Source organism: Malurus melanocephalus, unplaced genomic scaffold (assembly GCF_030028575.1).
Source record: "Malurus melanocephalus ecotype Western Australia unplaced genomic scaffold, MMel_1.1 scaffold_96, whole genome shotgun sequence".
Classification (NCBI taxonomy): Eukaryota; Metazoa; Chordata; class Aves; order Passeriformes; family Maluridae; genus Malurus; species Malurus melanocephalus.
This window is the reverse complement of record NW_026623328.1, coordinates 1,238,672-1,266,614: the sequence shown is the minus strand read 5'-3', so window position 1 is coordinate 1,266,614 and position 27,943 is coordinate 1,238,672. Positions and strand designations below refer to the sequence as shown.

The window sequence follows — 27,943 nt, the reverse complement described above, 5'->3', positions numbered from 1 at the left end:
GTAGTTTTATACTTGTTCTGCAGAGTATGCTGTTTCTTATCAAGCTATTGAATCCCTGTTTCTAATAAATAGTGGTGTATTTTAAGCAATGAAGTACCACTGTTTAGTGTCTTTCTTTCCTGTGATGGATATATCCACATTTTTCAGTTCTCAAACCTTTTTTGTAAGTCATAAACTTGATACTAGTACCTGAGACTCCTTGATGACCTAAGCTGAAAATCACAATGGCAACCCATAATGAAAATTCTGTACATTTCATTAAACCTTTTTTTTAAGACTCTGCAGGTTGTTTGGCTGTAATATAAATATTTGTCTGTTTTTCTGTGTTCATATCTAACACATAATTAYAGAGACTGGTAAAGTCTGGAAGCCTGTTTGTTTTCCCAGCTAAATCAGCCAATGTCAAAAATCCAGTGATTCTTGCTTCTCTTCAGGGATTAATTGAAGGGGTTTTGTCCTTAGTGRCTATTTTACTTTTGCAGCTGTTACAGACTCAGAGACAAAGTTTMTTCAAATAAGAGAATTAAGAGGAAGTGCAGGTATAGGAATCTCATCTCTTACTTCAGTTTTCTTGTGTGATGTTGTCATCTTGTCTTATGAAGGTTTTTAGGGGTTTTTGTTTCAGTCTGTCCCTATCGCACTGAATTTTCATTGGGCTTACCTTTTGAGGTGAACTAAAAATCTCCTAAAAGTATAAAATCCAGTATTGTACAGACKTGACAAAAATCACTCAGAGCAGTAGATGCAGAGGTTCGTGGGTTTTTTTCCATCTTCTCATATAGATTTTATGCTATTTTAAAGCCCACAGCAAGTACTAATAACTTTTTACCTTTTTATTGTAAACATCCAGGCTTAAAGTGATGTAACCARCAGTTCAGCTCAACAGGAGCCAGTGGCCTCCTCATAGACACATTACTGTAGTAAAGGGAACATCAAAAATAAATTATTCCTGGCAGTTCCTTCAATCCATCAAATCTAGAAGACAGATCTTTAATTTCTTTCAACAGCTTTCTCCTGTGGTACAACTTAAAATTTTTTCATCTTTTCTGTGAAAAAAACTAATGCTTTCATTTTGAGTTATTTTACAATTGACTTTTTTATGTATGTTTGATTCATTCTCTGTTCCAGAGCACCACAAAATGGTAAAAGGATTTCATCCAGCAATGTAAGCTTTCTCATATGGAATTGTTTAAAAATAATGATGGAGTGAGATTTGAAAGCAAGCTAACTTTAACCTTTGGTAAAATTGGTCAATCTTCTCATTGCACAGAGTCAGGAAAAATTCTGTGAGGTATCATATGCAGTAATTAATTTGGGGTTATCATTTGACTGTGAGTGTACTTTTCTGTTTAGTACTGCTGAAAAAGCTAAGATTGAAATTAAGAAATACTAGCTGGCAGGAGGAGCTGTGCTCTCATGTGATCCTGTGGCAATAAACATTCTAGTTAGTCGACTGGAGCTAAGTGATGGTTAGCACATTTTGGCTACTGCATCCTGCAGAATAAATCCTTGGACATCAGAAGGCATTTTGAAGTGAGGAATACCAGGGAGTCCAGAGACACASAAAGCAAAGCTGTGCTCATGGTGGTCCTGGGGATGTCAGCTCTCCCTTCTCTTGCAGCCAGGTTAAAGTGCCATCAGGACTTGGAACTTTGCAGCAGGAATCTGCCCAAAGGCACAGCTGGCACAGCCAGGTGAGGGCTCAGGAAATGGCTCTGCTGACTCCATTCACACACTCACTTAAAGACCACAGAGATTCAAAATGAGGATTTGGGGCATGGATTCCAGGCACTGGGGAAGGAAAGCCATGCCATAAATTGTTGTGCAGCGTGGCCCCACCCAAACACACTTAACACTCTCTTTTTTTTCCACTTTTTATTCTTTATGGAGTAAATCTTAGGGTCTTAAGGGAARCAGACCCAACTATGTTGCTTTTATTCTTCCTGTGTTTTACTGTAGATCTGATTCTTCTCTCAGAGACCTGTGAACTCCTTAGCCAGCCTGGAGTGGTTTTTGTGCAGCACAGGGGACATTGGTCTTGCACTGGGACATTGATCCTGGAGGTAGCAGTGGAGGGTACAGTACTGAATAGCTTTTTCAGTAGCATTGAATATTCACAGACTGTAAATAGAAATAACTCAGAAATAGTGCCTATGAATGCTTATTTCGGATGAGATGATTCTTTAGGTTGTCTGAGCARCTGCTCTGTGAAGATGTGAGGGGGCAGTGATGGAAGCTGATGGGTGCCAGCAGAGCAGGTTGTGTCCTGTCCTACTCACCTGAGCTCAGGGCTTCTCTGGGACATGGGCAAAGCAGGTTCATTTTCCTGCTCTGCCTGTTTCTCTCCATTTGGTCCAAGGAAGTGATGGACCTTAATTTGTGCTGTWAACAGACAGAAATTCTCATGGACAGACATTGGTTTGGGTGAGGTGGTACTTTCTTACCTGCTTTATTTGCTTCACTAGACAGAACAAGACGCTGATTGCCAAAACCTGGTATTATTGAGCTCATGGTTTTGTATCTCCATTGAAGACATCTGTCTGGAATTGTAAAAAGCAGGATTAATCAGCCTGCCTAGGATCTGCGGTGGAAATATCACTGAAGCCAGGGTTTGTAACAAGAGGGGTGCAAGGTGTTCCTGATACAGACACAGATTATTGAGAGCTGTTTAGTCAGGGGAAAGCTCCTTACTGGTTCTGCTCAACAGGAATATTCTGAGCTCTCTTGAGTGTCTGGTCTTTGCTGTCTTAAACTGAGGTCTTCAAACTTACAGATTATTTTAGAAAATGGTTCCGGTTTTCACTCAACATTTCCTTTGCTTTTAGTAGTTAGAAAGGGAGAAAATACCCTAATTTAAGTTGTTCTTTAATGACATTTTCTCATATAACCGGTCATATTTTCCTTTAATTATAAAAAAAATTATATATGCACTCACTCTTTGTAGTCTCTTTTGATATTGACACTTCCTTTTTTTTTTTTTTTTTAAAGATGAATGCATGGTTGAGGTGGTAAAAACCAGACCTTGATGTAGCATATTTTCATTGTTACTCTTTGCTGTATTTTATTATTTTAGTGTTTCCTTCAATTATGAATACTGGCCAAATGTATTTTCAAAATGAAATTCAGGTGTTGTATGTGATGGGTTTGAATCGAAACTTGGAGAGTATACAACTTGCTGAATTGTTTTGGGGCTTGACTTTATTTGCCTACCCGCCATTACCCACATATTATTTAGCCTCCAGGGTAGTGATAATATGAGACTTCTTAGTAGTTGTTGTCCTGCATCCTCTTCTGGATTATTAATAATGTGAAAAAGCATGAGTAGTACGCATCATGGAGGGATTATGTTAAATGCTTTTGAAAGTCTGGGTGTGAGAATGGAAAGGGCATCCTGAGTTATTTACCTCTGTGCTGATATCCTCAATAACCAAAACCCTTCTCCATTTTTTATGTGCATACCCAAAAGATGGCAAAGAAACCCGGTTCCCACGTGCACGAGCTGTGCTGGTTTCGTAGTTGCATTGCTGCCCTGCTGCAGTCTCCCACGACAGCATCTGACTGAAATAAGTAGTGTGTTTTCTTACTGYTCAAGCACTTCCTTCTGAAATTCCTGCAGAACCATTTGATTAAGATCATCTGTTCCCAGTAAGTTATTTCGCTACTTAGGTAGGCAGTTTGTTCCTGTGCCTGCAGCCCATCACTGTGGCAGGAGAGGGTCCAGGGAGTTCTCCCACTGCTGCTATTGCAAGCAAGAAAGGTGAGAGCAGGCTACTGACCTGAGACAGGGCTTGCATGGAGCCCCTGCCTGCTCCCAGAGTGCCCCCAGACTTCACGCTGGTCTCAAGAGCACGGGCACCAGAATGTSAAGGAAGATCCTGAATGATACAGCTGAGCTGCAATTAAAGAGAGCATGAAAGAGTGCCTTAATTATTGAAAATACTTTCTGGAAACGCTGTGGTTTCTTGGCACATTAGGCATCAGGTTTTTCCCAGTTCCCAGTTTCTCTAAGGTTTGGCTCCTCGGACGCTGCCTCCTGGGCGAGCGTTCCCGCCGAGCASCGCTCCCCTCTGAGCCGGCTCAATGTTTCCTTGGCAGATCCTGGAACATATTTGACACCACACGTCAGGACCCCACAGGACTAACAGCAGCTCTTCAGGCCACGGATCTGGTTGGAGTCCTGCATATGCTCTACTGTGTTCTGTTYCACGGCACCATCTCTGATCCCAACACAGCCAGTCCCAAAGACAGCTATGCTGCCAGCACAGTCCAGGTTGCCATTCAGAGTTTACGTTTCTTCAATAGTTTTGCTGTTCTTGACCTGCCTGCCTTCCAGGTAACACGTGTTTTACAACTTTTCTTAGTSGGGAAATGTTGATTATTGATTATATCTTTGGACTAAGTTTTGKTTTTAAGGTCTTAGTTATTGAAGGAACTTTCAGGATTAAATGTTTAAATTTGTAACTGTTGCTATATCTACCATATAGCTATGGCTGAGCAATTTGACTAAGAAATGAAAATTTAGAATACAGCATTGCTGAATTCAATCCATTACATCTTCAAACTTCTTTTTTATTTGTTTCTGGCATAACAGTTTTTATATTTAATAAGACACAAAAATGTGGTCAAAAGAACAAAATAACAGTTTTTGTTATGTGAAAGRATTTGCTTATATTATAACCACATTTTACAGTGCTTTCAGGGGCCACTTGCTTTAAGATTGTGCAGCTGAAATTGATAATTACTTGATATCCTTTTTATTTTGTTCACCAAAAATTGGAAATTTTTTTATTACCGAAAAAATCCAAAACATTGCACTTTGAGTCCTGAGAAGGACTGCTTACCTCTGTCTGTGAACATTTTGAATGTAAATGAATCATTTTGCCATTCAAATACTGGTATATTTCTCAGGTAAATTGGTAAAGATGTATTGTTAATATAAAACACCTGTCAGAAAGCATTGCTTGGAAAACACATTTAGCAGCATCAATCTGACATAATTCAACAGAACAGGTTTCCTTTTCATTTAATGTGTAATTGCATGTGTTGTATCATACTCCCCATCTGAAATGTATTAAACTCAGTGAGAGCTTTTCACAAGTGAAGAATTTAGTGTGGCTCCTTCAGTTTGCATTTCTTGCCTTGGATTTTCAGTACCTTTGTGCTAATCTGTAACAACAGCAGCAGCTGTCCTGTGTGCAGCAGYGTTCATCTGATGGCTGCAGCTGCAGGATCCAGTCCAGTCAGGGTTTCTTTGCAYGGTCAGAAGGAGGATATTTACTGGAGTTTCACTGCACACATTATTGACTCCCATTTCTTTGTGTAAATCAAGGTAGTTCTCTCTTACACCTTTCTGTACCTTTGAACCTGGCTGTTTATATGGTGCTGGAGGTGTATGCCAGAGWCAGGCTTGAATTGGGACAGGCACAGCTTGCAGGGGAGCTGTAKCAATTCACACTGGCTGGAGGGCTAATCCCTGATAGCCCAAGAAACCATTGTTCATTTTTAAAACATCATCTCCTGCTTACCCTGTCAGGATTGATCCCTCTACCAACACCRTTATGTCTCAGCATTTATAACAAACCATCAACAGCAACTTCTAAATCCCGTGGTCTGCGTTAGTTTGTTCTACCTAAAATGGTGCAAGTTAGAAATTATTGCATGGAGGGTGGCAGAAAGCCCACCAGTGTGAATGAATTCCCTCAGTTCATGGACACAGGGCTCTGCTCAGCTGTTTGCTGAATTGTAGGCACCATGGTGTTTGTGATGGACAGGCACATTGAGGCAGCCTCAGCAGCTCTCCCTTTCAGTGCCTTAATGGGATTTGTTTCTRTAATGTTAAAAATAACATACACCTGAGGCAGTTTGCTGGACATTCTGACCTGTGGGCYGTAGCAGGCTGGCAGACAGCAGAGGGAAAGCCTCGTTTATGTACTGAGTGATCATTATCTCTAAGGAATAGTTTTATCACAAATTAGTAGGACTRTAGAATAGGGGGTTCTGATTAACGGAAGAGGTCTGGTATTCTCGAGTTTGTATTAGCACAGATGGCTCATGGGTATATATTTCATTTAATTTGACAGTCTAAACAATTGAAAGATGGTAGTGAGAAACAGCACAGGGTCCTGAGCTGATATTAATTCTGGCTAAAAAGGAAGCATAGTTTCCTTGAAAAATTAGTTTAACTTTTATACACAAACTCAGCTGCCCTTTGGCCTGTTGTTATCAGGGGAGGTTAAACCCSGAGTGCTGGGTCACAGCATGCATGGCCAGCACTAATTAAATAAGGGTGGACCTGAGAACATGGCATTTACATGACWTAAAGCAGTAAATGGTGGCTGTATTGGGGCATTAAATTTTGAAAATATACTGACTTACCAGAATGCTTGAAGTTCAAGATCGAAAGTATCCACAGCTGAGTCTGGTTTCATTGTCAAGGATTCTGCTTTTGCTGGGTATATTTGGAGTTCAGTAAGACTAAACTATGCCACGGCCTGGGATTTATGTATATGTACTTAGCAMAGGCTACAAGGTAGAAAATGAAGAAAGCTCTGAAATGAAAGAGATTTTCTCAGGCCTGCATTGCTGTTTCATTAGAGTTAGGAGACTGTCATGCTCATTCCTTGTACTTTAGTTTTCCCCTTTGACCCTATGTCGCTCTGTCTGCTTGACATGTTTATTAAATAGAAGCTGTAGGCTGCACAGATAAAATCTAATTCTGAATCTCCACRTTACAGCAATTTGCCTACTTTTAAAAAAACATCCCAGGAAGCTTTGCAGCTGAATGTTCTCTCCTTTTAGATGTTTCTAACTTTTTTAATGTTTGCAAAGTCATTATTTGTTATTAATCATTGTATTCCATTCAGAGCATGAGTTATTTATGAGAAATGCATTTTACTCTGTTGCAGAAATGAAGATGGTTTGGTTTCTTTTGCTTATTCCTAAGAAATGTTATTAAGTTTTCYTGGATCATGTAATGTATGTCATATGAAATGGTCACCCTAATGCTACACTGAATGTCAAATAAGCAGAATCCAATTTTTCCTGTGTCCCTTGAAAATTTGAATTTATTCTTGCTCCTGTGGCTCTTAATGTTATATTTCAGTTGTAAACGATAAGCAATTGAAAAAAAAAGAGATCTCTGATTCTGGCCTTTCACAACAAAGAACATAATCTGTACTTAGCAAAAAACCCCTCAGAACAGTGCAGTTGATGTGTCTGCAACTCMCACAAGTTCTAGAACATACTGCTGGAGTGTAATGTCTGTTTCTTGGGCTTTTTTTCAGTCGATTGTGGGAGCTGAAGGACTGTCCCTGGCCTTCAGGCACATTATCAGCTCCCTGCTGTGGTACTGCTCCCAGCATACCTGTGAAGGATTGCTACACGAAGTCATTATTTGTGTGGGCTACTTCACTGTAAACAACACAGATAACCAGGTAAGGCAAATGGAAAATGGGATCAGAAGTTATCAAGGGCTCATTTAGTCATGGATCCCTCCAGAAAACCAATCCCCTCAGCATTGGGTTTGAAGCACTKGGGATTCCTGTGAGCACAAACGGATGTGTTTGTAGAAGAGAAACTGAAGTTGTATCTTGAGACAAAGACGTTCATTTTGTGTCTGTAAGCAAACTCCCTGTTCTTAGGCTGCCAATGCATTGATTTTAGCTAGCCTTGCTCCCTGCCAAAGTGTATTATTATTTTACTGATAATTTTAATTCTCAATTAGCTTTGTGGCAGCTCGATCAGATGGTTGGGGTACCCAAGTTAAACCTTTTTAAAGCCAGCTAAGCTACTCTCCCATGAAGACTCGTCCTTGGATGCCAACGTAGCTATTTCCCTGCTCATTTAAGTTTAAGCTATTCTTCTCCATGAATGTTTTTAGTAATAAACCAAATGCCCTGTCCAGCAAACAGTGGAAATTCCCTTTTAGCTTCCTTGATTGTTGTCCACTTCGGCCACTGGACTCTGTGACCTCTCTTACTGGCTTATAAAATAACAGACGCAAAACTCAAAAAATATTTCAGTTATATTAGTCTTAAAATTTGGCTGATTTCCTCAGCTTCTGTGTAGCATGTCAGGGTGTMCTGGGCAGGGCAGGGSTTGGYGCTGCTCTCTGAATATGTGACCTGACTGAACGTGTAGGTGCTGCATTGCGGTTCTCACATGTTGCATATGATTTATTTGAATGCTGCAGTTTGTGAAGTTTCTCACTGTACTGATTCCACCTGTTCTCTGTCTTGCTCAGTTTTTGGGGTAGGGGTTCAGGRTGAGGAGCTCAGTGCCCTCAGTTCAGCTGATGAGCAGGAGCAGGAAGTGCTGTAATCTGTCAGCGAAAGTTTAAAGAAAAGCTGCTCCATAACATTCTTACAGTTATTGACTGGAACTGGAACACTGGAACAGCTGACAACGCTGTCACAAGTGTTATATAATTATAGAGTGACATTTCTGTGGCACTGGCCACAGCTGGAGGGAGGATCCTGCAGCCTCCCCTCCCTGTGTGACCAAATCCCACTCAGGATCTGGAGCTGCCTGTTGGCAGCACTTCAGCGTGGTCATTTTTAACCCCTGGGTGATGTTGCTGCCACTTTGAGTCCCCGTGCTGGCTCTCACAAGCCACCAGCAAACCACGTTGCCCTCTCTCTGCAGTTTAAAAATTTCTGTTCTGGCACAGGAGCCCAAACAGATGTGATTCATTGATGGGGGCTTTGCCCCTGCAGTTGTGCCAGGAGCAGCACCCAAGAGRGCTTTCCTGCAGCAGTGCCAGCCTGCAGTGCTGCCAGTGCTGGTGTCCGGGGAAGGTCTGGCAGTGGTGAGCAGGCACTGCCCTGGCAGCAGCTGCTGGGGCTGTGGGGCTGCAGGGGCCACCAGGGCACTGAGGGGCAGCCTTTGGGACTGTGCTGCCCAGCTGGGCATTTGGCAGGGTCCTGGAGTCTTCAGCATGTGCTCTCAGGGCTGAACGTGCAGCTCTCAGGGTCAAGTTTAGGGCTTCCATCAGCCAGCCACGGTATGTCAGTACTTTTGTACCCTAAAAGCTGTCTTTTAGGGTGGTTTGCTTTGGAGGTACTGTCTCAGATGTCATGAGGTGCTTAACTTTTTATGTAATTTCTAATAGTCCTCGTTAATAAGCTTTTAACTGAGGAAGAGGCATTTCAGTTCAGCTTTTTTTGTTTGAAAAATGCATTTTGAAAAACCGAAGCTTTCCTCAGTCAGGTACTTGAAAAATACAGGGACGGTTTTTTAGTGAGAGGAAGTAATTTTTCTTTCACTACCAGGCAAAGCAGTACGACTTGCTTACAGCCATTATTTTAAGGTGCTCTTGGTGTTGTGACTTCCAAAAAGACAGGCTGCCTTTCATGAAGAGGGAAGTGCTTTCTATTCATTCAGTTATAGTTTAATTTTTTATTATGTTAAGAGCTTCCAATTTTTTCTTTCGTTGTTGATCATCTGGGGAGTCCTACTAAAAATAAAAAATTGGTCTCACAGTGAAAGTTTTCAAATAGTAGGCTTGAAGTCCTGGCAAATACAGTGTAATAAAAATAGAAACACTAGACTTGAGCTATGAAAACAAATTTTCATAAAGCCAGATAGCTCTTTTTAGTATTTGAACCAACTTCAACTGAGTCAATAACTGACGTATTTTAAGGCAGGTTCAGGTTCTTCTTGCAGTCAAATGTACATTTGTTTGGAAATGTTTGTAGTTTAAAGTCTTTTCCTCTCTAAAGTTGTATTTCTTACTACAAACTGAGGTGTGTTTTTCAATCCTTTCAATATTCAAAACAAAAAAGGACAAACAGTTTGGAGTTTTCAGTGTCCCTTTTTGCAGTCCCTTTWTCAATCCACATCAACAGATAAATATCCAACTCAGCATACTGGAATAAGGRAAAAAGGCATTAATTATTAAAAAAWAATAAAAGCAGTTCCCCAGTTTGGWCAATCAATAGATTTCTAAAAAGGGAATTTTACAGCCTGTCAATGTCAACATTGACCTTCTGTAGCAGTACTGTGATTTAAGTAAGTGAACTATTACCACYATGCAGTCAGAATCATAAGAGGGCAATTTCCTAAATATTTCACATTCATAGAACAAAATCTTCCAGGAGCATCATATGCTGGTCATTTAATATAATACAGGTTTGCCTTCATTTATTACCCTGTCTGTAAAAGTCTTTCTCTTCAGTTGAGTAGCAAATGAAAAAGGAGGGTTTTTCTCTTATGCAGCGTGGAGACTCAGATTTCCCCGCAGCTTCCAGGAGCCCTGGAGCAGAGGGGCCCTCTCRGTGGGTCCCACACGCCGAGGCAGGGCCCGGGCTCTCACTTGGTGTTTCCACCACGCCTGGCTCTTGGTCCCGGCCCAAGTGATTCTGTCGAGGAACACTGAGGACAATGGATTCCTAAGGAACACATTCCTGAGTGTTTTGATAGTGCTTGCTCTGTTTATTTTAAAAAGACTGTGATTTTGCTGACTCTGCCCACATATAATATATTAGTAATATTCCTTTCCTTCTTTCCTATTTTGTTTTAACATTCATAAAGCTTTTCCAGGGCAGCTGCTGTCACTGAAGAAATAAATCAGTTATGAAACTGAAAATTTCAAAAAGCAAGGAGTGTTTCTTTAATATTTGAAATGCTCCAAGGCCAGCAGCGAGGCCTGAGCTGCCCTGTTTTGTATCGGCACATGAACTTGTGTTTACTACAGAGCCAGACAGCCCCGTTTCACAGAGCAGCTCAGCTTTATTAGGCATCTGTGAGCAGGGAAAAGGGATTCTCTTTTCCTGGCCACCATTTAATCTATGGCCATACAAAACCAGGTCCCATGACACCAAGGGTAGACATGGAAGGCTAAACTGTGTAATAAAAATGATGTCCCATCTTTCAATAGCCAACCCTACTATATCAGGCTGTGGAAGTACAGTTTCTAATTAAAATGTTCTTGTTCATTAAACGTATCCTTCTATTTCATTATATTTTTATTCACTTTCATTGTTTGATTTAATTAGTATAATGAATATAATTAGCATGTGCTGTCAAGTCACCTTATTTGCATATTATATTGGATAATTGARTGTGGTCCTGTAATTAAATTAACAGGAGTGACAGATGATTTGCTGTATTGGGAATAGAAATCTTTCCATATTCATTGCAGTTAGGGAATATTTTTCATCTGTAAAGTCCTCACAAATCAGATCCTCAGACTCCCAATCTTGCTGACAAGCTCCAGAAAAAGTTGCATTGTTATTTGCATTGCTGTGCCTTTATTTAAATAAAAATAGYTTTTGTTCTCCCAGTCTTTGATGCACACTGTATTTAKRGTGCTCTAGAAGAATCCCAGTAACTTTAAGGATTTGTAAGATAAGAACTGTATGTTTCTAGAAGATACTATTACCAGATTTCAAAACWAAATCTGTCTGCYRAAAGAGTTAGGAAAATTGTRAGCAGCTTTTCAGAATTTTGTTGTAAAATTTGGGGTTTTAGATAGAAGTAAAAACTTATCTCAGAAGTTTTTTAAAAATTTGCACACAYTGTGTATCCTTGAAGAAAGGATTTCATTCCCAAAAGTCTTCTAGCTTCATCAGTCTAACTTCTCTGTCTCTCCARCCCCTCTGYCCCTACATATTTGTGTCCATAGCAAGGGTATGTTATTATAAATCCACAAATAATTGAAATGTTAATATCAAATAATGCATATGTTGAAAATACAGGCACGGAGATTTAGATTTAATAGTATTAGCCACCTGGTAGAAATTTTTCCTTCCTGTATAGGTGTGGAAACTTTATTGCAAAACATGTTTCAGGCATCCCAGCAAGCTCCAGGTAAAGGAGTAAGGAACAATAAGATTACAGAATATTTTGGGAGAGGAATTTTCCCATGTTAAATATATAAAACATCACACAGTAGTATCACAGGTAAAAAYATAATGTGTAAAGAAATTGAAATATTTTATGGCAGGCACAGTTGTGAAAGAATCTTGAAATTTAGGACTCACATCACCCAGAGCATGGGAATGTTAGCCCCCAAGAAAGGCTTCATCTCGATTTTTTTTTTCCTTTTTTTTTATTAAATGATTGGCTTGTAGTCATATTTTCTTTTAGCCTTTTTTTTTTGTGTAGTCTTACTTGTGTCATAAAGTAGCAGGACACTTTGTCTCACACTCTGTATCGCAAATATATATCTGTATGTGGCACTTCCTAGCTGTGGTTGTGAGGGACACATACAAAGTAACTTTAGAATAAAAGTGACCTTCTGTAGGGAAATTRTTTTGTGCTTTTGCAGAGTTAGTGCAAATTGAATTTCAGTATGTGGCCAGTTTCCTCTAGTGTAAGCGGGAAGAAAGAAAAATACTTCTAAAATGGAAAAATGGTGAAAATCAGAAGTCGACAGGAAAACTTGGAAGTTAGAAAAATATCATGTAGAGTTTCCATATGGTTGTTTACTAGAGGCCATCATTAAACTTTCATCGTTTATGTTGCTTTTGGGGCTATGGAGGGACTGGAACGATTTTGATCTGGTACATGGAGTTTATGAAAGTACAGCGTAAGAGTAAAGATGCAGGATTGGTAGTTAGCATGCAGTTAATCATCCCTATCTGTAAAGAAATAGTATCTGAAATTACTTAATTCTGATTTAGTCAGAATTTGTTTTCTCTTAGTTTCTTCCCAGAGAGGGATTTTTAGGAGTATTGATTTCATGTTGAGGTTATGGGTTTATTTCTTTAAACCTTTCAAAGAAAACCCCACACCTTGACATTTTAAAGCTTTATAGATTTGAACAAAAAATATGCCTGGTAAATTTTGTGGAATAGCTGATTTTGGCAAGTGAGTGATTCATGTGAAGTTGTAGTCTTGACTCCCATTTAGAAGCACTTCAGCTTGTGAACGAAAATCCCCCAAGGATTAAAGTGCCCGAGTTAAAGCGGAGTACATTAAGGCAGCTCTGTAATGTATGCTTTGGCTCTCGCAGCCTTACATCCTCAGACCACATAAATTCACTTAAGTGAACCAATGTCTTCAGGAAGGATGGCATTCCTGTCTGGGCAGTCAGGGAARAGTGGGGATGCCTTTTAGGTAATTTGTCAGACACCTTTGTTGTTGTTTGAGTTTCCTGACGAACTTTTTAAGGATGATCTATGACAAAGCAAATCAAATATGTCAGAAGCATTTGGGACAACACATTTCATGTGCCACATCTTAATTGTATTTCTAACATTCCARAATGCATCCCAGATTATTTTTTGGTTTTGTGAAAGTATGTGGGAAAGGTAATTTAATACGAACAGAGACATAGCCTGAAATAAAGTGTGTTAAGTTTCAGTTCCTGATGGCTGGCTGATTCTTGTAGGAGGAGGAGGAATTAGTGTGAGAAATTAATGCATTTGGATTTATATTACTGTTTTTCTCTCAAACTGTAAATCCARAAGAATAAAGTTATCTCCCAATGTCATAAAAGCCAGTATTTTCAACAACCTTAAAATACAGTCCCTAACTGAGGCTTAGAGAGGAAGAGAGGGAGCAATCGGCTAATGCCGCCTCTGGAGAGCGACGTTCTAATCTTACTCCTGGGTCAAGATAAAACAAGTTCGGTGGTCTCAGCTTAATCCCCAGTGGAACTTTGTCCACATCGGAAAAACACCACAGAGTTTGGCATAATCCTGCTTAATGAGCAGTTTGCTCCCAGCTCAGACCCGGGCCCGGGCTGCCCCGGCTTTGGACGGAGGCCGGAGCTTGCACAACGCCGTCATCCTCCTGTTTGCTTCCACCCAGCCCGGCCCCGGCCCCTCTGCATGGGAGCTGCTTTTCACACAGAAACTTAAAACAAARTCTGCAGCCTGCGAATATTTAATCAGCCTTGCGAGCTATTGTCTGCCTGGCCTCATGTGTGAGGGAACTCCCTGTGCTTCTCCCATAAAGTCTCAGTTTGCCCTGGCTGTCCCCGACGTGGCAGCCCCATGCCAAGGGAACATCGGGCTGCTCTGTGTTCCCAGCAGCTGACAGCTCTTCGGAGCCCTTGGATGCTGCTCTGAGGCTCRCAGCCTGCAAGAGGCCCAGAGAAGTCTCCCAAACACGTTGGGTCATGTTYAGCTCAAGTCACACTTGATTGAAGCGATACTGAAACATAAAGAAAGAACAAAATGTATTAATGGAGTACTATGGAAAATGTTGCTCATCTTTCTCTCCCCTTAGTAAAGGGTAAATTGTAGCTCATTTTGTGTGGCAGAAAAGCCCATTTTCTCGCTCTCTGTTTGAAGCTTTGTCTCAGCCAGCTCTGTAATATGTCCAATGGCTCGGTGTTTCACAAGTTTTAGTTGATGATTAGATACTTTGACGAACCCTTTACATTGCYTGTGGAAGCCGTAAGACAAAACGTGCTAGGAATAATAATTTCAAGACTGTATAGCTTACTTGTGAGTAGGGTTTCACAGTGTGACAGAAAACATTCACTTTTGAAGAGAGAAAATGCTCTGAGACACACAAAAAGATTTTATGTGTTTTAGACTGTAATGTTTGAATTATTCACACCTTCTGGGGATTTTGACCCAAACTAGCTCTGTTTCCAAGGATGCTGGCAGRAACCTCAGCCAATAGTCTGCTTAAACTTCTGTCGACGTGTCTTGTTTCTTCTCTGCCCTTTAAATCATCTTCATTCAGATCAGTTGGGTTTTATTCTGTGGAAATGACTGGAGAATCATGCCCAAAGCAGCAACTTCAATTTGTAACCGGCTCATCATGGAAGTTGAAGATGTTACCTAAGCGTGAGGATGATTCTTCAAAAACAGTGCAGGGCTACAGAGGATAATTCTGCTCACTTCAGGGCTCAGATAATACCTGAAGATTTCAGATGTTCCATAATGGGGTTTTTTATTTTATCTGACAGAATATATGTATTTCTCATATGTTTGATGTATAATAATATTTTCAGATTCAAAATTATGAGGCCAACACTTAAACTTATGAATCTTCTGTTATATACTTGTAGAAACAATGAAGSTTAGAGTTTTTTAGAAAGCAGTGATACCCTTCAGTTTAACAAGGTCCTTAGGTGTATGATTAACATAAAGCATGAGATCAACCTCACATTTAAAGATTTATTTTTATGTTAATAAATGCTGAAATGCTATCACTTCTGAAGTTAGGCTTTTCCTTAGTACCTTTTTCTATGTCAGATATTAGATTACAATTTTATCCTGTAGCCTGGACATGTATTAAATTAACAAGTAACCCCGATACTTACTAGAATTGTTTCCATTTTCCTCTCATCATATTGTAATGAAGTTTATCTTTTACAGTATCTGTTAAACAGTCTTTATTTATTGCTGAATTTAATCTTATATGTACTTCATTTGGTGTCTTACAGCTAAGGTGACTTGTTAGTTGTCATTTTGAGCTGCACTTTTTCAAAAGCTTTGTATAAAGAATTTCTTTTTTCCTAGATTTTCCASTAACATCACTTTTGATAAACCCTTCCACATTTTCCGTGCATCACTGTGCTAGTAGTTGCCCTTGTCCTGTCCTAAACGTTCATATGTCTCAGGATGATTACACAAATACTGATTTTTTTTTTGTGATGTATACACAGGGCACCCCTGAATCTGCTTAGAATGTGGTTTATAGGAAGACTGATGTTATTCCTRAGCTCCCTTATCTTCTCTCTGAAAGCTTACACGTGACACTAAGAAAATAAACACTGGAATTTTTCAAATAGGCAAAATTCTTATTTTTAAATTTGAATGTAGCATTCTGGAACTTTCTTTTTGCATGGAAATACTGCTTTGATTCCTGAGAAATGCTAGGAGGAATTTAGAGCATTCTTTGCTCAGAGCTTTGCCAATAGTGGAGTTTGCAAAATGCAAAGAAAAGAGCTTGACCTTAAAACAGAAGAAGAGCCTAAGTGGTGACATATTCTGCTGATTAAATACTAGCAGTATGAGATCTGTTTATATAGAAGCAAAGAAATAATGCAGATCTAGCTTTGAAGAGAAACTCTGGACTACTAATATAAAGACTTACTTCTTTTRCAAAGTTGTAAATAAGCTGACATCAAACAAAGGGATTTAACTGTTTGATGGGATAGTGTTGTTKCAGGAATTAGATGTGCAGTTCCTGTTCAATGAAGTTATTAGTTGTTAGTACAGATTAGAATTGGCATTTATATAAATGATAAATACATGGAAAAGAAGCATTAGTAGTTTCCATACCAACTACCATTTTAAGATCCTAATGTTTATAATGGCCACGTTGAAGTTTGGAACCGCAGATCATCTGAGATAGCAGAGAAGGCAGGGAGTGCTCCTTTGAGAACCATTAACATTTTTAGGCTGAGTTGTTCTAAGAAAATTGCATCTGAACGTGAACTACATTATAGAGAGGAGAACAGGCAAGTAGAAGGACACATTTTAATGCTTCATTGCATAAAAATAAAAGGAAATTCTGTTGGGAAGGATGTTTTTCTAGAAAGTTAATTCAGCTCCCATTGATAAGAACTGCWTTTGGTTCTAAGTACCTGTGGAACACACACCATTTCACTGCCAGGTTTTCTCCAAGAGCCAAGGAAAGTTTTGCTTCAGGAAGTTCTACTTCCCAGCTGCATTCTCCTGTATCCACATTAGTGTAATTTTGTCACACTTTTCACTCGATGAAAGAGCTACAACTCCTAATACTTAGTCAAAATTGATAAAAATCATCAGCCTGACTACAGAATACTAAGAGCATGACATTGTCATGCAGGGTTAATCACACAWGAGCAGGGCACTTGGATGACTTGTAAGGTTTTGTTCAAAACTTGCCATTTGGGTTTGTGCCTCCAGATTTCAGTTCTCTCCTTGGCAATCCTTTTCCTTTCTCCCCTGTCAATTTTCCCTTTCTTCTGTGGATGAATGAAACTGAAGGAAAGCAGAAAGCAGCCATCATTTCCATCACCCCTGGGAATGGTGGTGCCAAGCAGGCAGCCCTGGGAATGGTGGTGCCCAGCAGGCAGCTCTGTGCTGCTGGGGAGGCACTGCCAGGGGCTCTGGTGGCAGCTCAGTTTGTGGCTGTTGTCTCCACCTTGTGCTTTGGCCATGCCCTGTCCCTACAGCTCTGATGTGTGGGGGCTGTGTCCCAGCAGTGCCATTGGTGCCACATTTAGATTGGCTCCCCAAGTTTCTTCCCAAAAGTGAATCACTTCTCAGTTATTTTTTTGCCCTTGCACAGACAAAAAGTTTGCTGCTGGCTTTCTCTTCTACCTGATTAGAAAATAAGTTTCTTTAAAATTCCAGTGGTTTTATTGTATAGATTGACAGAAATAACTGCCATGAATGATACCTTAATGGAGCTGCAAATGTCCAAGTAAAGCAAGAAAACCTAAATCCACCAGTAGAACTAGACTAAATATTGCTCTAAAAATCAGCATTTCCAGTCTGCAGTAATCCTGGACTAATCTTGTGTGGCACAAAAGCAGTGAAAAAGTTCTTGGTCTGAGACTGAAGCATTCATTTAGTTATTTGTAATAAAATATCTGACTATTTAACATACACGCATAGAACCATTGGAAACCAATCTGGAATCATAATCTTTTTGAAATCTCTGAAAGATTGCAAGCAGAGTTTTAAATTCAGTTAAGTTTCTCTTTTTAAAATGCRTTACGGATGTAAAATGTGTGCGGTCACAACTTGGAAAAAGAAACTCAGATGGTCACCAAAAATGCTACTCCATAATAAATCCTCACAGGGCAATTTAATTGAACTGCTAGTTCTTGATAAATTACTGGCATGCATCTCCATTACATGTCTATTCAGAACATATGAATACATGAATGATATGAATATATGCATTATCAATTCACTTCAATGTAACTAATATTTGTTCAGTATTTTGCATACAGCTATTCTTCAACTTTCTAACTGACATTTTACTTTATTCAATGAAAATCCTGTTTATTAAAAGATGCTTATATACTTAGTTACCTGATTTTGAAAATACAGTTTCAATGTCTAGAGGATTCTTATTTTAATTTTTTGTAAAATTACCTGTCAAATTGGTAAGATTTTACATCTGACTTGGCTTGTAACTGTTGAGATATTCTGTATCATTGCTGTACCATTCAAAACTTCTGAATCCTATCAGTTACAAGGATTTTATTATCTTTGACAAAAATACATTCATATGCATTTTAAAGTAATGRTAGTTTCATATATGTGTATAAATATAGTTATGCATGTATAAATATAATCAGCTTAGTATGATACATATTTCATATGTGTGTGTAAATATCATTATTATTATAAAAATTAAAATATGTGTSTATCAATAGACTTAGGAGGTGATCACCCAAACACCTTTCCCTTGCTAGGTCTCAGGCAAAGCTTGCCCCGTGTGTGCTGCACGTTATCTCCCTCCCTCACTTTTGTGATTCTCRTTCTTCAGGACCATCAGAACATTATTTTGGGGCCCTTGGAGCTCACTGGAAAATTAAATGACTTGTAACATTCCCATTTGCTACCCAGAGGAAAATCATACCCAAGTTTTTTTGGGTTCATATGGTCTGTTAATTCTCTAGAAAAGGCATTCAGTCCTGGGAAGTTGTTCTGTGCCATGAAGCAGTGGCTGCAGAGGAGGTGCAGCTGTCCTGGTGGACACACAAGGAAGATCTGAGGATCCAGGATGGAATATCCTCAGAATGGGTATTCCAGGATGGAATATCCTCCCAGCAGACACCCTAGGTCTGTAGCCCTGCCTTAGTGACAGGGGAATCCTTATCTCCCAGCGGAATGATGAGTTCCCCTCACAACTTTATTGCTGTTTCATACCACACGGAGCTTTTAATTTTTTTGATTGATTGTTCTATTTTATTGCTCAAGTGCTGTGTGGCATATTGCTGGCTTTTGTCATTGGAGTCTGTTTTGAAAGACTGACTTTTACACTGCTTCAGGCTTTCACAGTGAGAACTGCAGCAAATGGCCAAGCAGCGCACTTTGCAGTGARTATTGGCCCGAGTAAATGTGAGGAAAACACAAATTCCATCTAAAGGCTTCAGAAATGAGGAATCCTGCTTCCCTAAGTGATAAACTTCAGAAATGCCAGCACAGTGGATCAGGGTGATTATTGCACTTGTGAGAGCAGAGTGCRCTTCCCAAAGAGTCACACGGGAGCATGGAATTGTAGTGGGGCAGAGGAGAGAGCCTGACCTGCTGGCTATTGGAGATTAAGCAAATTAGCAGGACCTGGAGAAGGCTATAAACTGGTGGGAGTGACAGAAGATAACTGATAGGCAACCTTGAAGGGTGTTCTGAGTGAACAGTTCCCACGGGTCACCACATCACTCACCATGCTGGACAGTTGGCTGTGGATGCAGCAGGCGCAGCCTGCGTGGTGTGGGAGACCTGGAAATTCAGACACCAAGCAGGCAAGACTGCAGTCCTAAAGATGAGGATTTAAGTTGCTCTAGCCTCTCCTTCTCAGCAGATTTTCGCACTAACAGTGTTGGCCAGTGCTTTCTGATGTGCTGGAGCTGAGTTCTTACCACAATCTGTGATGAGGGCTCTGCCTCCAAAATGATCAGGGCCTTCAGTTTGGCTGGTGGCACAAAGGAAATTTCACTGATTCATCATGAAATAGCATTTCAGAAACCTATTTGCTGTATCTCCTACCTGTGTGTTGTTTGGGCCTTCAGAGGATTTTTCTAATATTTTGTACATGTTGGGCATAAACAAACTAAGCTAGACTAGAATTTATTCTAGCTAAACACAGGCAAAACCAATAAAATTGTATAAATATCTATATATTTTAAGAGTAAGCAACATTTTTAAAGGAAGTACAGAAAACATTAATGTGAGTTGCCTGCTGTGGATTTTAGGAAAAAAAAAAAAAAGTAGCTTGGATTAGTTTGATGGGTCTAAGTTCAGGAAAAGAAAGCCACAAGCAAATATTAATGGAACATAGGMACGTAGCTGAAGTTAAGCAGGTGCTTAAATGCTTGGCTGTACAGAAATGCAGTGATTTAATTAGGATCCTGTTACATTTGACARGCATATCTGACTTTCTGGCTAGAGAAAGAGCAACAAGAAAAGCTAATTCTAGGTAAATGTGTCTGGATCTCAGTATGTGGCAGGAGGAGAGGCAAARCTGCTTTTCAGTCAGGAGTTTGTATCTTGTATGAGAGCATTTTTTAAGATGAGTATTCCATATTCCTGGCCTGCAGAACTCCCTAGAATTATTAAACCAAGTGTCTGTTAAAAAAAAAACAAAATCAAGAAAGAGAAGTGGAAGGTTTTCATTTGTTTTCTTTGTTGTTCATTGGCTCAGTCAAGTGCTGGGCTTCACTTTCTCCATGCGTTGACAGTGAACAAGGAATATGTGCTCTGCTGCAGGTTTATTTGATTGGGGTTTTTTCCAGTAAGGGGTGACTCATGGCTTTTTTCTTCAGAGTACATAATATAGTGTATCAGGTTTAGTAGCTGCATTAGTACAATGAGCTGAAATCATTAAATTGATTCCACATGTGATAAATACCAGATTAAAACAGTCAGCAGCCCCTRTATATACCTTCCTATCTTTAATGTTGATAACATCATAGTAGTAAAACTGTTGAAAAGGAAAAGATAATGAAATACTAATTCCATGGAAGCTATTTGGATATCTGCACTGTGAGTTTGGCAAGACTTCACTAACTGTCTGTGGCATTTTTAGGACAGGTAAAGGAAGTGAACTGTGAAATGAAAAATGAAAAGTCCCRAAAACTTCCTTGCCTCTGGCCTGTTCTTCAAGGGTATGGTGGCCATTAAAAAGYTTTCTTGTTCTGACGTGGATCAGAAATATCAATTATAGTTATTTTAGTACAATTACAATTTATTTTAAATATTTTTCTGATTGTAGAAGTTACCACAGAAAAATAGAATAGTATAATAACCACTCTGGTTAATTTAAAATTTCARCAGTATTCCCGAACTTGGAGGGCACCTCTTGCTTACAGGGTGGGAGCTGATAGTTTAGAATGATCCAAATGCTTCAGTGATTCAGTGATATTTTCCTCAAAACAGTGTGTGAATCTATGCTTAATTGTCACTTTATTGGCTGTCTTTTAAAAATTCCTCCTGTCTTTAAGGGCATTAAGACATTGTTACTGGTATTTTGAAAGGTTTTCAATGTCTTTTTTGACTGGTGAACTGAAAAAAATGCAAAGTATTACTTTGTTCATCTTGTTTTTAAACTGAGCTGCATTATCAACTTAGTGTGTGCTCTGAAGGTATTGTTAAAAGTGCTTTGAAAACTTGTAAATCCCTGTAATTTATGTTCCTGTAGTCTCAACTGCTTCTTTCTGTCCTTCTGGTTTTAATTTGAATGCAGTCTTGTCTGGGTGTGTACCTGTAAAATTGTGTTTTTCCAAGTACAATTTACAGTCRTGACCCTCAGTTTTACAGTGTTCCAACCTTATAGGAGCTTCCTCCTATGCCAAAAAGCCAACTTTGGGTCAAACAGCTCTTTCATATTGTAATTGTCTAATCAAGGTTACTTGGAACAGATCCGATTTGGGCATTTTTCAGTTTATCACCAAGATTTTATAAGAATATCAAGTGAATTGGAAAGGTTCCTTTGCCGGAGACCAGTGATAGCATTGCCTTATTTCTTCAGATGTATACAGTTGTAAACTTAGCCTTCTTCATGACAACAGTCCCATTTATCTAAACAATTCTCCTTTTAGAGCCAATGGCACTGATAGAAACTGAGATAAGATGGGAGGATCTCTCTGAGTCTCTCCTTACAGAAACTCCTCGCTGGGCAGCTCACAATCCCCTTTTCTTTTTGGTGCCTGAGAATACACGCAGCCATCTGCCATGAAACACAGTCCTCTCGAATTGCCAGAGAGCACTCGAGGAAGGGATGGTCGAGCTTCAGGAGGGTTTTTAAAATCCTGGTGATTTCTCTCTGGATTTTTTCCCCCATGCTTAGTGTGTTTAAATGGCAGGCATTGGGGTTTTGTGTTTCGTAGCTCTAACTTTAAATAGTCCCTGTGCTATAATTTTTTGTCTTTTGAATTAAGGTATTAAATTATCTATTTTATTGTAATCTGTAGATTAATCCCTTGCTTATTTACTGTCTTTTTGACTGATACAGAAAAAAGAACTTTCAGAGCTTTATATTTTTTTAGTTTCTCTGCAATAAAAATAGTACTTGCACACTGAAACCGAAGTTATTTGAACTAAATGTTATGGACTTTATTTTTAGTACTTACTCCTCATCCATGCTCATTTTTTTAGCATGACTTCAGCACCCTTGGTGGTTAAGAGGAAGAGAAGAACGGATAGATCACATGGTTTAATTTTGTTATGTTTGTATTTTCAGATCATTGTACAATCTGGCCGTCACCCCACGGTGCTGCAAAAACTATGCCAGTTGCCTTTCCAGTATTTCAGTGATCCTCGTTTAATCAAAGTGCTCTTCCCTTCGCTCATAGCTGCTTGTTACAATAACCCTCAGAACAAGATCATCCTGGAGCAGGAGATGAGCTGTGTTTTACTGGCCACCTTCATCCAGGTACTGCTGCAGCGCGCTGCCGGCGCTTTGCTTTCAGTGTGGGGATTTTAACTGCAATAAAACAAGTAAACAGCCGTGAAGTACTTTCAGATTCTCTGCAGCTCTTCTCAAACCACACATTCCGCGTGTACTTGAGGCATCTTATCACACTGAAAGGTTATTGAGTAGTTCAGGTTCTCACTGTCCACTCAGAATCCTATTTTCATTAAAGTTACTGGAKGTACTGGGAAGAATTGATGTAGATGTTAAAATATTTATTTTTTCAAAAATTCCTGCACATATAGCATATCTGAAATYGGTATATTAATGTGTTTACATACAAATGTACAGCTGTATACTGTGTACCATAGATTTACAGAGAACTGAATAAGTGTATATATTTTATGCAGAAAATACGCAAAACATATGTTACCAGTCTAATCTTGCAATCTTTATTTTTGACAGTAAGCCACTGAGGTCATTACAAATACTGTTTTGAATAAGGATTTGCAGTATTTTTCTTCCCTTTGTCTAAATTTATATGCTGTTTCATCTATCAGATTTTTTGCATGCCTTGTGGTTTTCATGCATTTTATTGACTGTTTCCAGTGCATAAATGCAGTTTTCATAAACACTCAACTATTAAAAATAATACGCTTTTAGGAGTCTGTAAACTTTTATCAGTCACCTGAAAGTTACTGTTGTTGATAAAGAAATGCTAGTCAAACTCTCTGGCCTAATGTTTTATAGCTAGTTCAGGAGTGGGCTACATGCATTTGAGAGAGAAAGCACAGCAACGAAATATTTATTAGATTTCTTTGCATAACATCAGACTTCTGAGAGCAACTACTTCTTATCTTTTTAATACTAAAATAATTTCATAGCATTATTTTTTCATGTTGGGGACTGAGTGTTTTTAAAAATTGCCATGTAGTAATGAACTACTGGCTAAATACACAGCTGTAATTCATATTCTTTGACTTTCTTATAGTGAAACTAGATTGTAGTATAGAAGTTGCAGTGGAAAAAAAAATTTAAGAATTTTGAATAAGTGCAGCGAATTTACTTTGGGGTGTTTTTTCAGTGAAAAAACATCAGAGTGGAGGAGAATATGAATAATGAATTTATGAATAATTAAGGTTGTTTACCTTAATTTCTGTTCTCTAAGAGATGGAGTAGCATTAAAATCCCCAGTAGCTACGGTAAAGCGTAAGTATATTTGTAAGGGTCAACATTACTAATTCGATTTCCAGTTAGAGGTATATCCCAGATGGCAAGTTCGTGTGTTATTCCTGCAGGCTTTTTTAAAAACGTGCTGTATTAAAATATGGAAGAGATGTGTGTGCTGCAAAGTGTCCTATTACTGCTGACTTCACTGGTCCTTCAGTAATTTGCCCATTTGAAAATCTAATCCTGAGCATTGCACATGCATACACAGCGAGCAGTTCTGGAAGGATCCAAGGAATGCCGAGATGCCGCACACACAGAARGGATTTGAATCTCTACTTTTATTTCAACTCGCTGCTATTTGTCAAGCAAATCTCTCATTTGCTTCAGCAGMAGGTTTGAGAAAGACTGTAAAATGTCTCCCCGTGACTAGAAAATGAGATTCTTCCTTTGCCAGGGAATGTAAAAAGAAGCCCCGTTTACGTAAAAGTTTGGTGGTGTGTACGAATATAACACTTAAATACAGAGTGTTCAATGTGTGCAGCGGAAATCAAAGGAMGAGCGTTGCTGGATTTTACAGCGACCTCCCTACCAATAGATTTATTTCCAACATCTGAAGTTTGCATCAGCCTGTTTATTTTTGGTACTTCTGTTTTGAGATGTGCAGAAATAAGTAGAAGCATTTAGGAGTGTCCATGATTTGCTATGTTGTATCTTATCTCGGCGAATCCGTTCTTCGGTGGAGTGGATAGTCCCASAAAAGACAGGATCCCTGCCTGGGTCCGGGCGAGGTCCGTGTCCTTGCTGGCTCCGAGGATACTACCAGGATCGCCCAGGGCTCCGGGTGCTCCTGCTGGGGGCACAGCTGGGGGCACAGCTGGCTGCCAGGGGCAGCAGCTCCACATTCTCCCAGGAGATCAGCATCTCAGGCTCCCAGGTCACTGGGAAGCACAGCCGCTGAAATTCGGATCCTTCATTAATTTTTTAAGAGTGTATTTGGAGTCAGGAGCAAAAACCTGAAACGCCATTTGTTCTCCAGAAACACAGCTATGGTAAATAAAAATCACAATAATAACTATTTCCTAAGAAGGCATTAAAGCCTTGGATTCTCYGTTGTGTAATAAAACAATATTTTTTGAAAACAAGTATAAATAAATGTAAAATATCCACTAATAAATGTAAAAAAATCCACTGTAAACTACAGAATTTAAGTGCTGTCATCATTCTCTTATGTAGCAAACAAGCCAGAGTTTGTTAATTTGCAGATTACATAAAATATTAGTTATTTYATGTGAAGACTTTAAAATGTTGTTTTAATTCCTCAAAAGTAAGATCTGAAACCTGATGTCTTTTTTTTTTTTTTTCTCCATAGGATTTTGCTCAGAGCTCAGGCCAAACAGATAATCAGTTATCTCAGCARAAGGGTACGTTCAATGGGTAACAAAATGTGTAGATACTGTATTTTACTGTGATCTAAGTTTTTTGAATCRGCATTGATGAAAAGAAAGGCAGTATATTGCAGCACAATTTTACAGTTTGGGGATAGACTCAGATCCTGACTTACACATATGTGTCTCCCAGTCCGCTGCTCATCGTGTCAGGGATTCAGACTGTTAATCTTTATTAAATGCTGTGTGCTATCGTGTCTTAAAATGTGATACTSTACCTGCACATTTTTAATTAGCTGACACAAAGGCTGCCTTCAAAAGTTTTAGGTTGCAGAAGCCATGCAGCCATGCCAAGACACCCAGGGAGCCAAAAATCTCTAAAATACTGTCCTGTAATTGTCYGTTAAAGTTTGTCAGTTTGCAGAAGTCATTATTTTTTCCTCCTCCCCTCATTTTAAATAATGCAGTTTAAAATGCAGTTAACTTTTCTAGGCTAAACATTTGAAAGATTCTCAGCTGAGATGGCTGTTACTTGCTGAACACATCCAGAATTAAAGTGTTGATGGGCATCTTGTCTGGAGTAGCTTATTTTGCATAAAATGTGGCATTTGGACATTGGTCATTTCTACCTCATAACAAACAGAAATCCACCACCGTTTTGTTCAATGTTTGCCAGAAGATGAGTGGTTCTAGGTCTAAACCATCRACTTTTTATTTAAAAATAAATTACAAAATACAAAATTAAGGCAACTTTATGGAGGTTTTTGCTGTCCACATTAGACATCTCAGTCTTAAGCAGCCTCCTGTATTGTCAGCACCATAAACTTTCCAGAATTGTGTTTGCACAAGAATCTGCTCAAGAAACGTCTAAAATCCAAGTGGAAAACTGCTTTTTATTTTCACTGTTCAAACTGGATGAACTTTTAAACAAGGATGTTGTGACATGTAAGTCTGATTTCTAAACACTCTCCAGTTGCAAAAAAAGTTGACTTAGCGTTAGCAGGATTCTTTATATCTGTTATATCACTTGAATGTGAAGGATGGAATCCCCAAAACCAAATGAGAATAATAACATTGATGGGAATAAAAGCTGAAAGCACAGAATTAATAGCTGGGTGCTGCACAGAGGGTCAGAGCCACAAACTTGCTCCCAGTGAAGTCCTGWCCACGTCACTGCGTGCTCTTAGGAGTGAAAGCTGCATTTATACTCGTGCTGTCAGCTCTGGGGAGTTGGGGGCACAACTCTTCTGCAGCCTTTCGTGGAAAAATAAAAAAGCTGCTGAGAGAAAACGCCGCTGAGGCTGCCCAGAGTTGAACGAGGCTGAGCTGGTCCCCGGTGGGTCCAAGAACATAAAGATGTATAATGTTCCTCTGTGTAGGGCAGAGAGCCTGATCAGCTTACAAATGGAAGCCTTTGCTCATCAGAGCCTCTGCCCTGTTCCTAAAGCCAAATGTAGATGTCCTGAGCTCCACAGAAGTGTCATCCCGTGGTCTCAAAAGATTTTGATAGGGGTAGGGGAGTAAATGACTTAAAGTATCTAATATTGGCTGCATGTTCATTATTCTTGTTTTATTGCCATCTTATCTTAAGAGGGAATAACTTGGTAATTTGATGTTCTGTCTTCAACAGAAAAATTTTTCAGTTCTCAAGATTATCTTGAGCTGTCCAACAGATTCCCGCGGCAGTCCTGGGAAGAAGCTCGACAGTTCTTCTTGAAAAAATAAGAGTTGTATTTAGTTTTTAAATCCCTAACATCGTCACACTGACCAGTTCCTGCTGACTACCTTCTTTAAAAGGCTGTTCCGAAACGTTTTTGATACTCTAAATACTTACGCTGTAGATATATAATTTGCACTATTTATATCATAAGTACTGTAGATACTTCCAAGTTCTGTTTTGTAATTTTGATAATTTGAGTTTATTTCGTTCATGTATCCAATGTCATGATTTTGGTGTTTTCTGCCCTGTGGTGGGACTTGCACTGCAGAACTGCTGAAATAAGGTTGCAAATAGAGAAAATATGTTCTATATATCTTGTAATAAAATAACTTATTCTGTCTTGTGTGACTTCTGCGTTACAATTGTCAGTGTGTTTGAATTACCATAAGCAACACGACTCAGAAAGAGGGCGGAAAAAACTCTTAAGACTCTTTCTCGTTAATCMAGAGTCAATCAGAATCAAATTAAAATAATTTGTCAGATCTAACCCTGGGGAAAGTTTGCTTATAATTTTTTGGGTGATTGAGGATACGTCACCTAATACGGATTTTTTAGCCCTCATGCATTTTTAACGTCTCGGTTAGAGGAGCACCGCTGGTGTGAGCCTCCCGATGCTCTCCGAGCGGTGGCGGTTCCGCGGCGCGGGGCTGAGCCCTTCCCGCGTGCGGGGGCGCTGAGGGGGCGCCATCCCCGGGCCCTGCGCTGCGGCGGAGCCTCGCCCATCCCGGACCGCGGGCAGGGACCGGCACAACGCCCGGTGCCGGAGCAGGGACCAGCACCGAAACCGCGACCGGCACCGGGACAGTCCCCTCTTGGCGGCCCCCGCACCGCCCGTAGCTGCACGGCCCGGCCCGGCCCGGCGCGGGCCTGAGGCGGCCAGCGGTCCCGAGGCAAGACCGCGCTCCTCGCTCCAGTCTAGCCCCGGGAGAATGCGCGGAGCCCAGCCCGACCCGGACAGAGCCAGGTAAACAAGGGGGCCCGCGACGGGGCTGGGAGGGCGGTAGGATCCCCATCCCCACCTGTCCCCAGCCGGGAGGTTGCCCGTCCCGAGGATGCAGAGCAGCCTGGGGCTGAGGCGGCCCCGCAGCCCGGGCCCCTCCATGCGCCCCGACGGCAGCTCGCCCTCGGAGCCCGGTCCTGCTCGACCACTCCGCAGCCTCCCGGGGTGGTGGAGCCGGCCCGGCACCGC

General features: G+C 40.0%; 1 protein-coding gene across 2 annotated transcripts in view; it reads left to right on the top strand.

Annotated features, from left to right (window-relative positions):
• The window catches only part of SCAPER (S-phase cyclin A associated protein in the ER), a 132,393-nt gene extending 105,276 nt beyond the window's left edge, over nucleotides 1-27,117 (top strand). The window contains exons 28-32 of one of the 2 annotated variants that reach the window (XM_057368706.1): nucleotides 4,096-4,333; nucleotides 7,284-7,433; nucleotides 22,309-22,500; nucleotides 25,019-25,070; nucleotides 26,665-27,117. In XM_057368706.1, the coding sequence (XP_057224689.1) occupies nucleotides 4,096-4,333; nucleotides 7,284-7,433; nucleotides 22,309-22,500; nucleotides 25,019-25,070; nucleotides 26,665-26,759 (727 nt within the window). In that variant the 3' untranslated portion in view covers nucleotides 26,760-27,117. The remainder of the gene's footprint in view (nucleotides 1-4,095; nucleotides 4,334-7,283; nucleotides 7,434-22,308; nucleotides 22,501-25,018; nucleotides 25,071-26,664) is intronic. The other variant, XM_057368705.1, reaches the window with a different exon arrangement.
• Nucleotides 27,118-27,943: the final 826 nt, after the last annotated feature.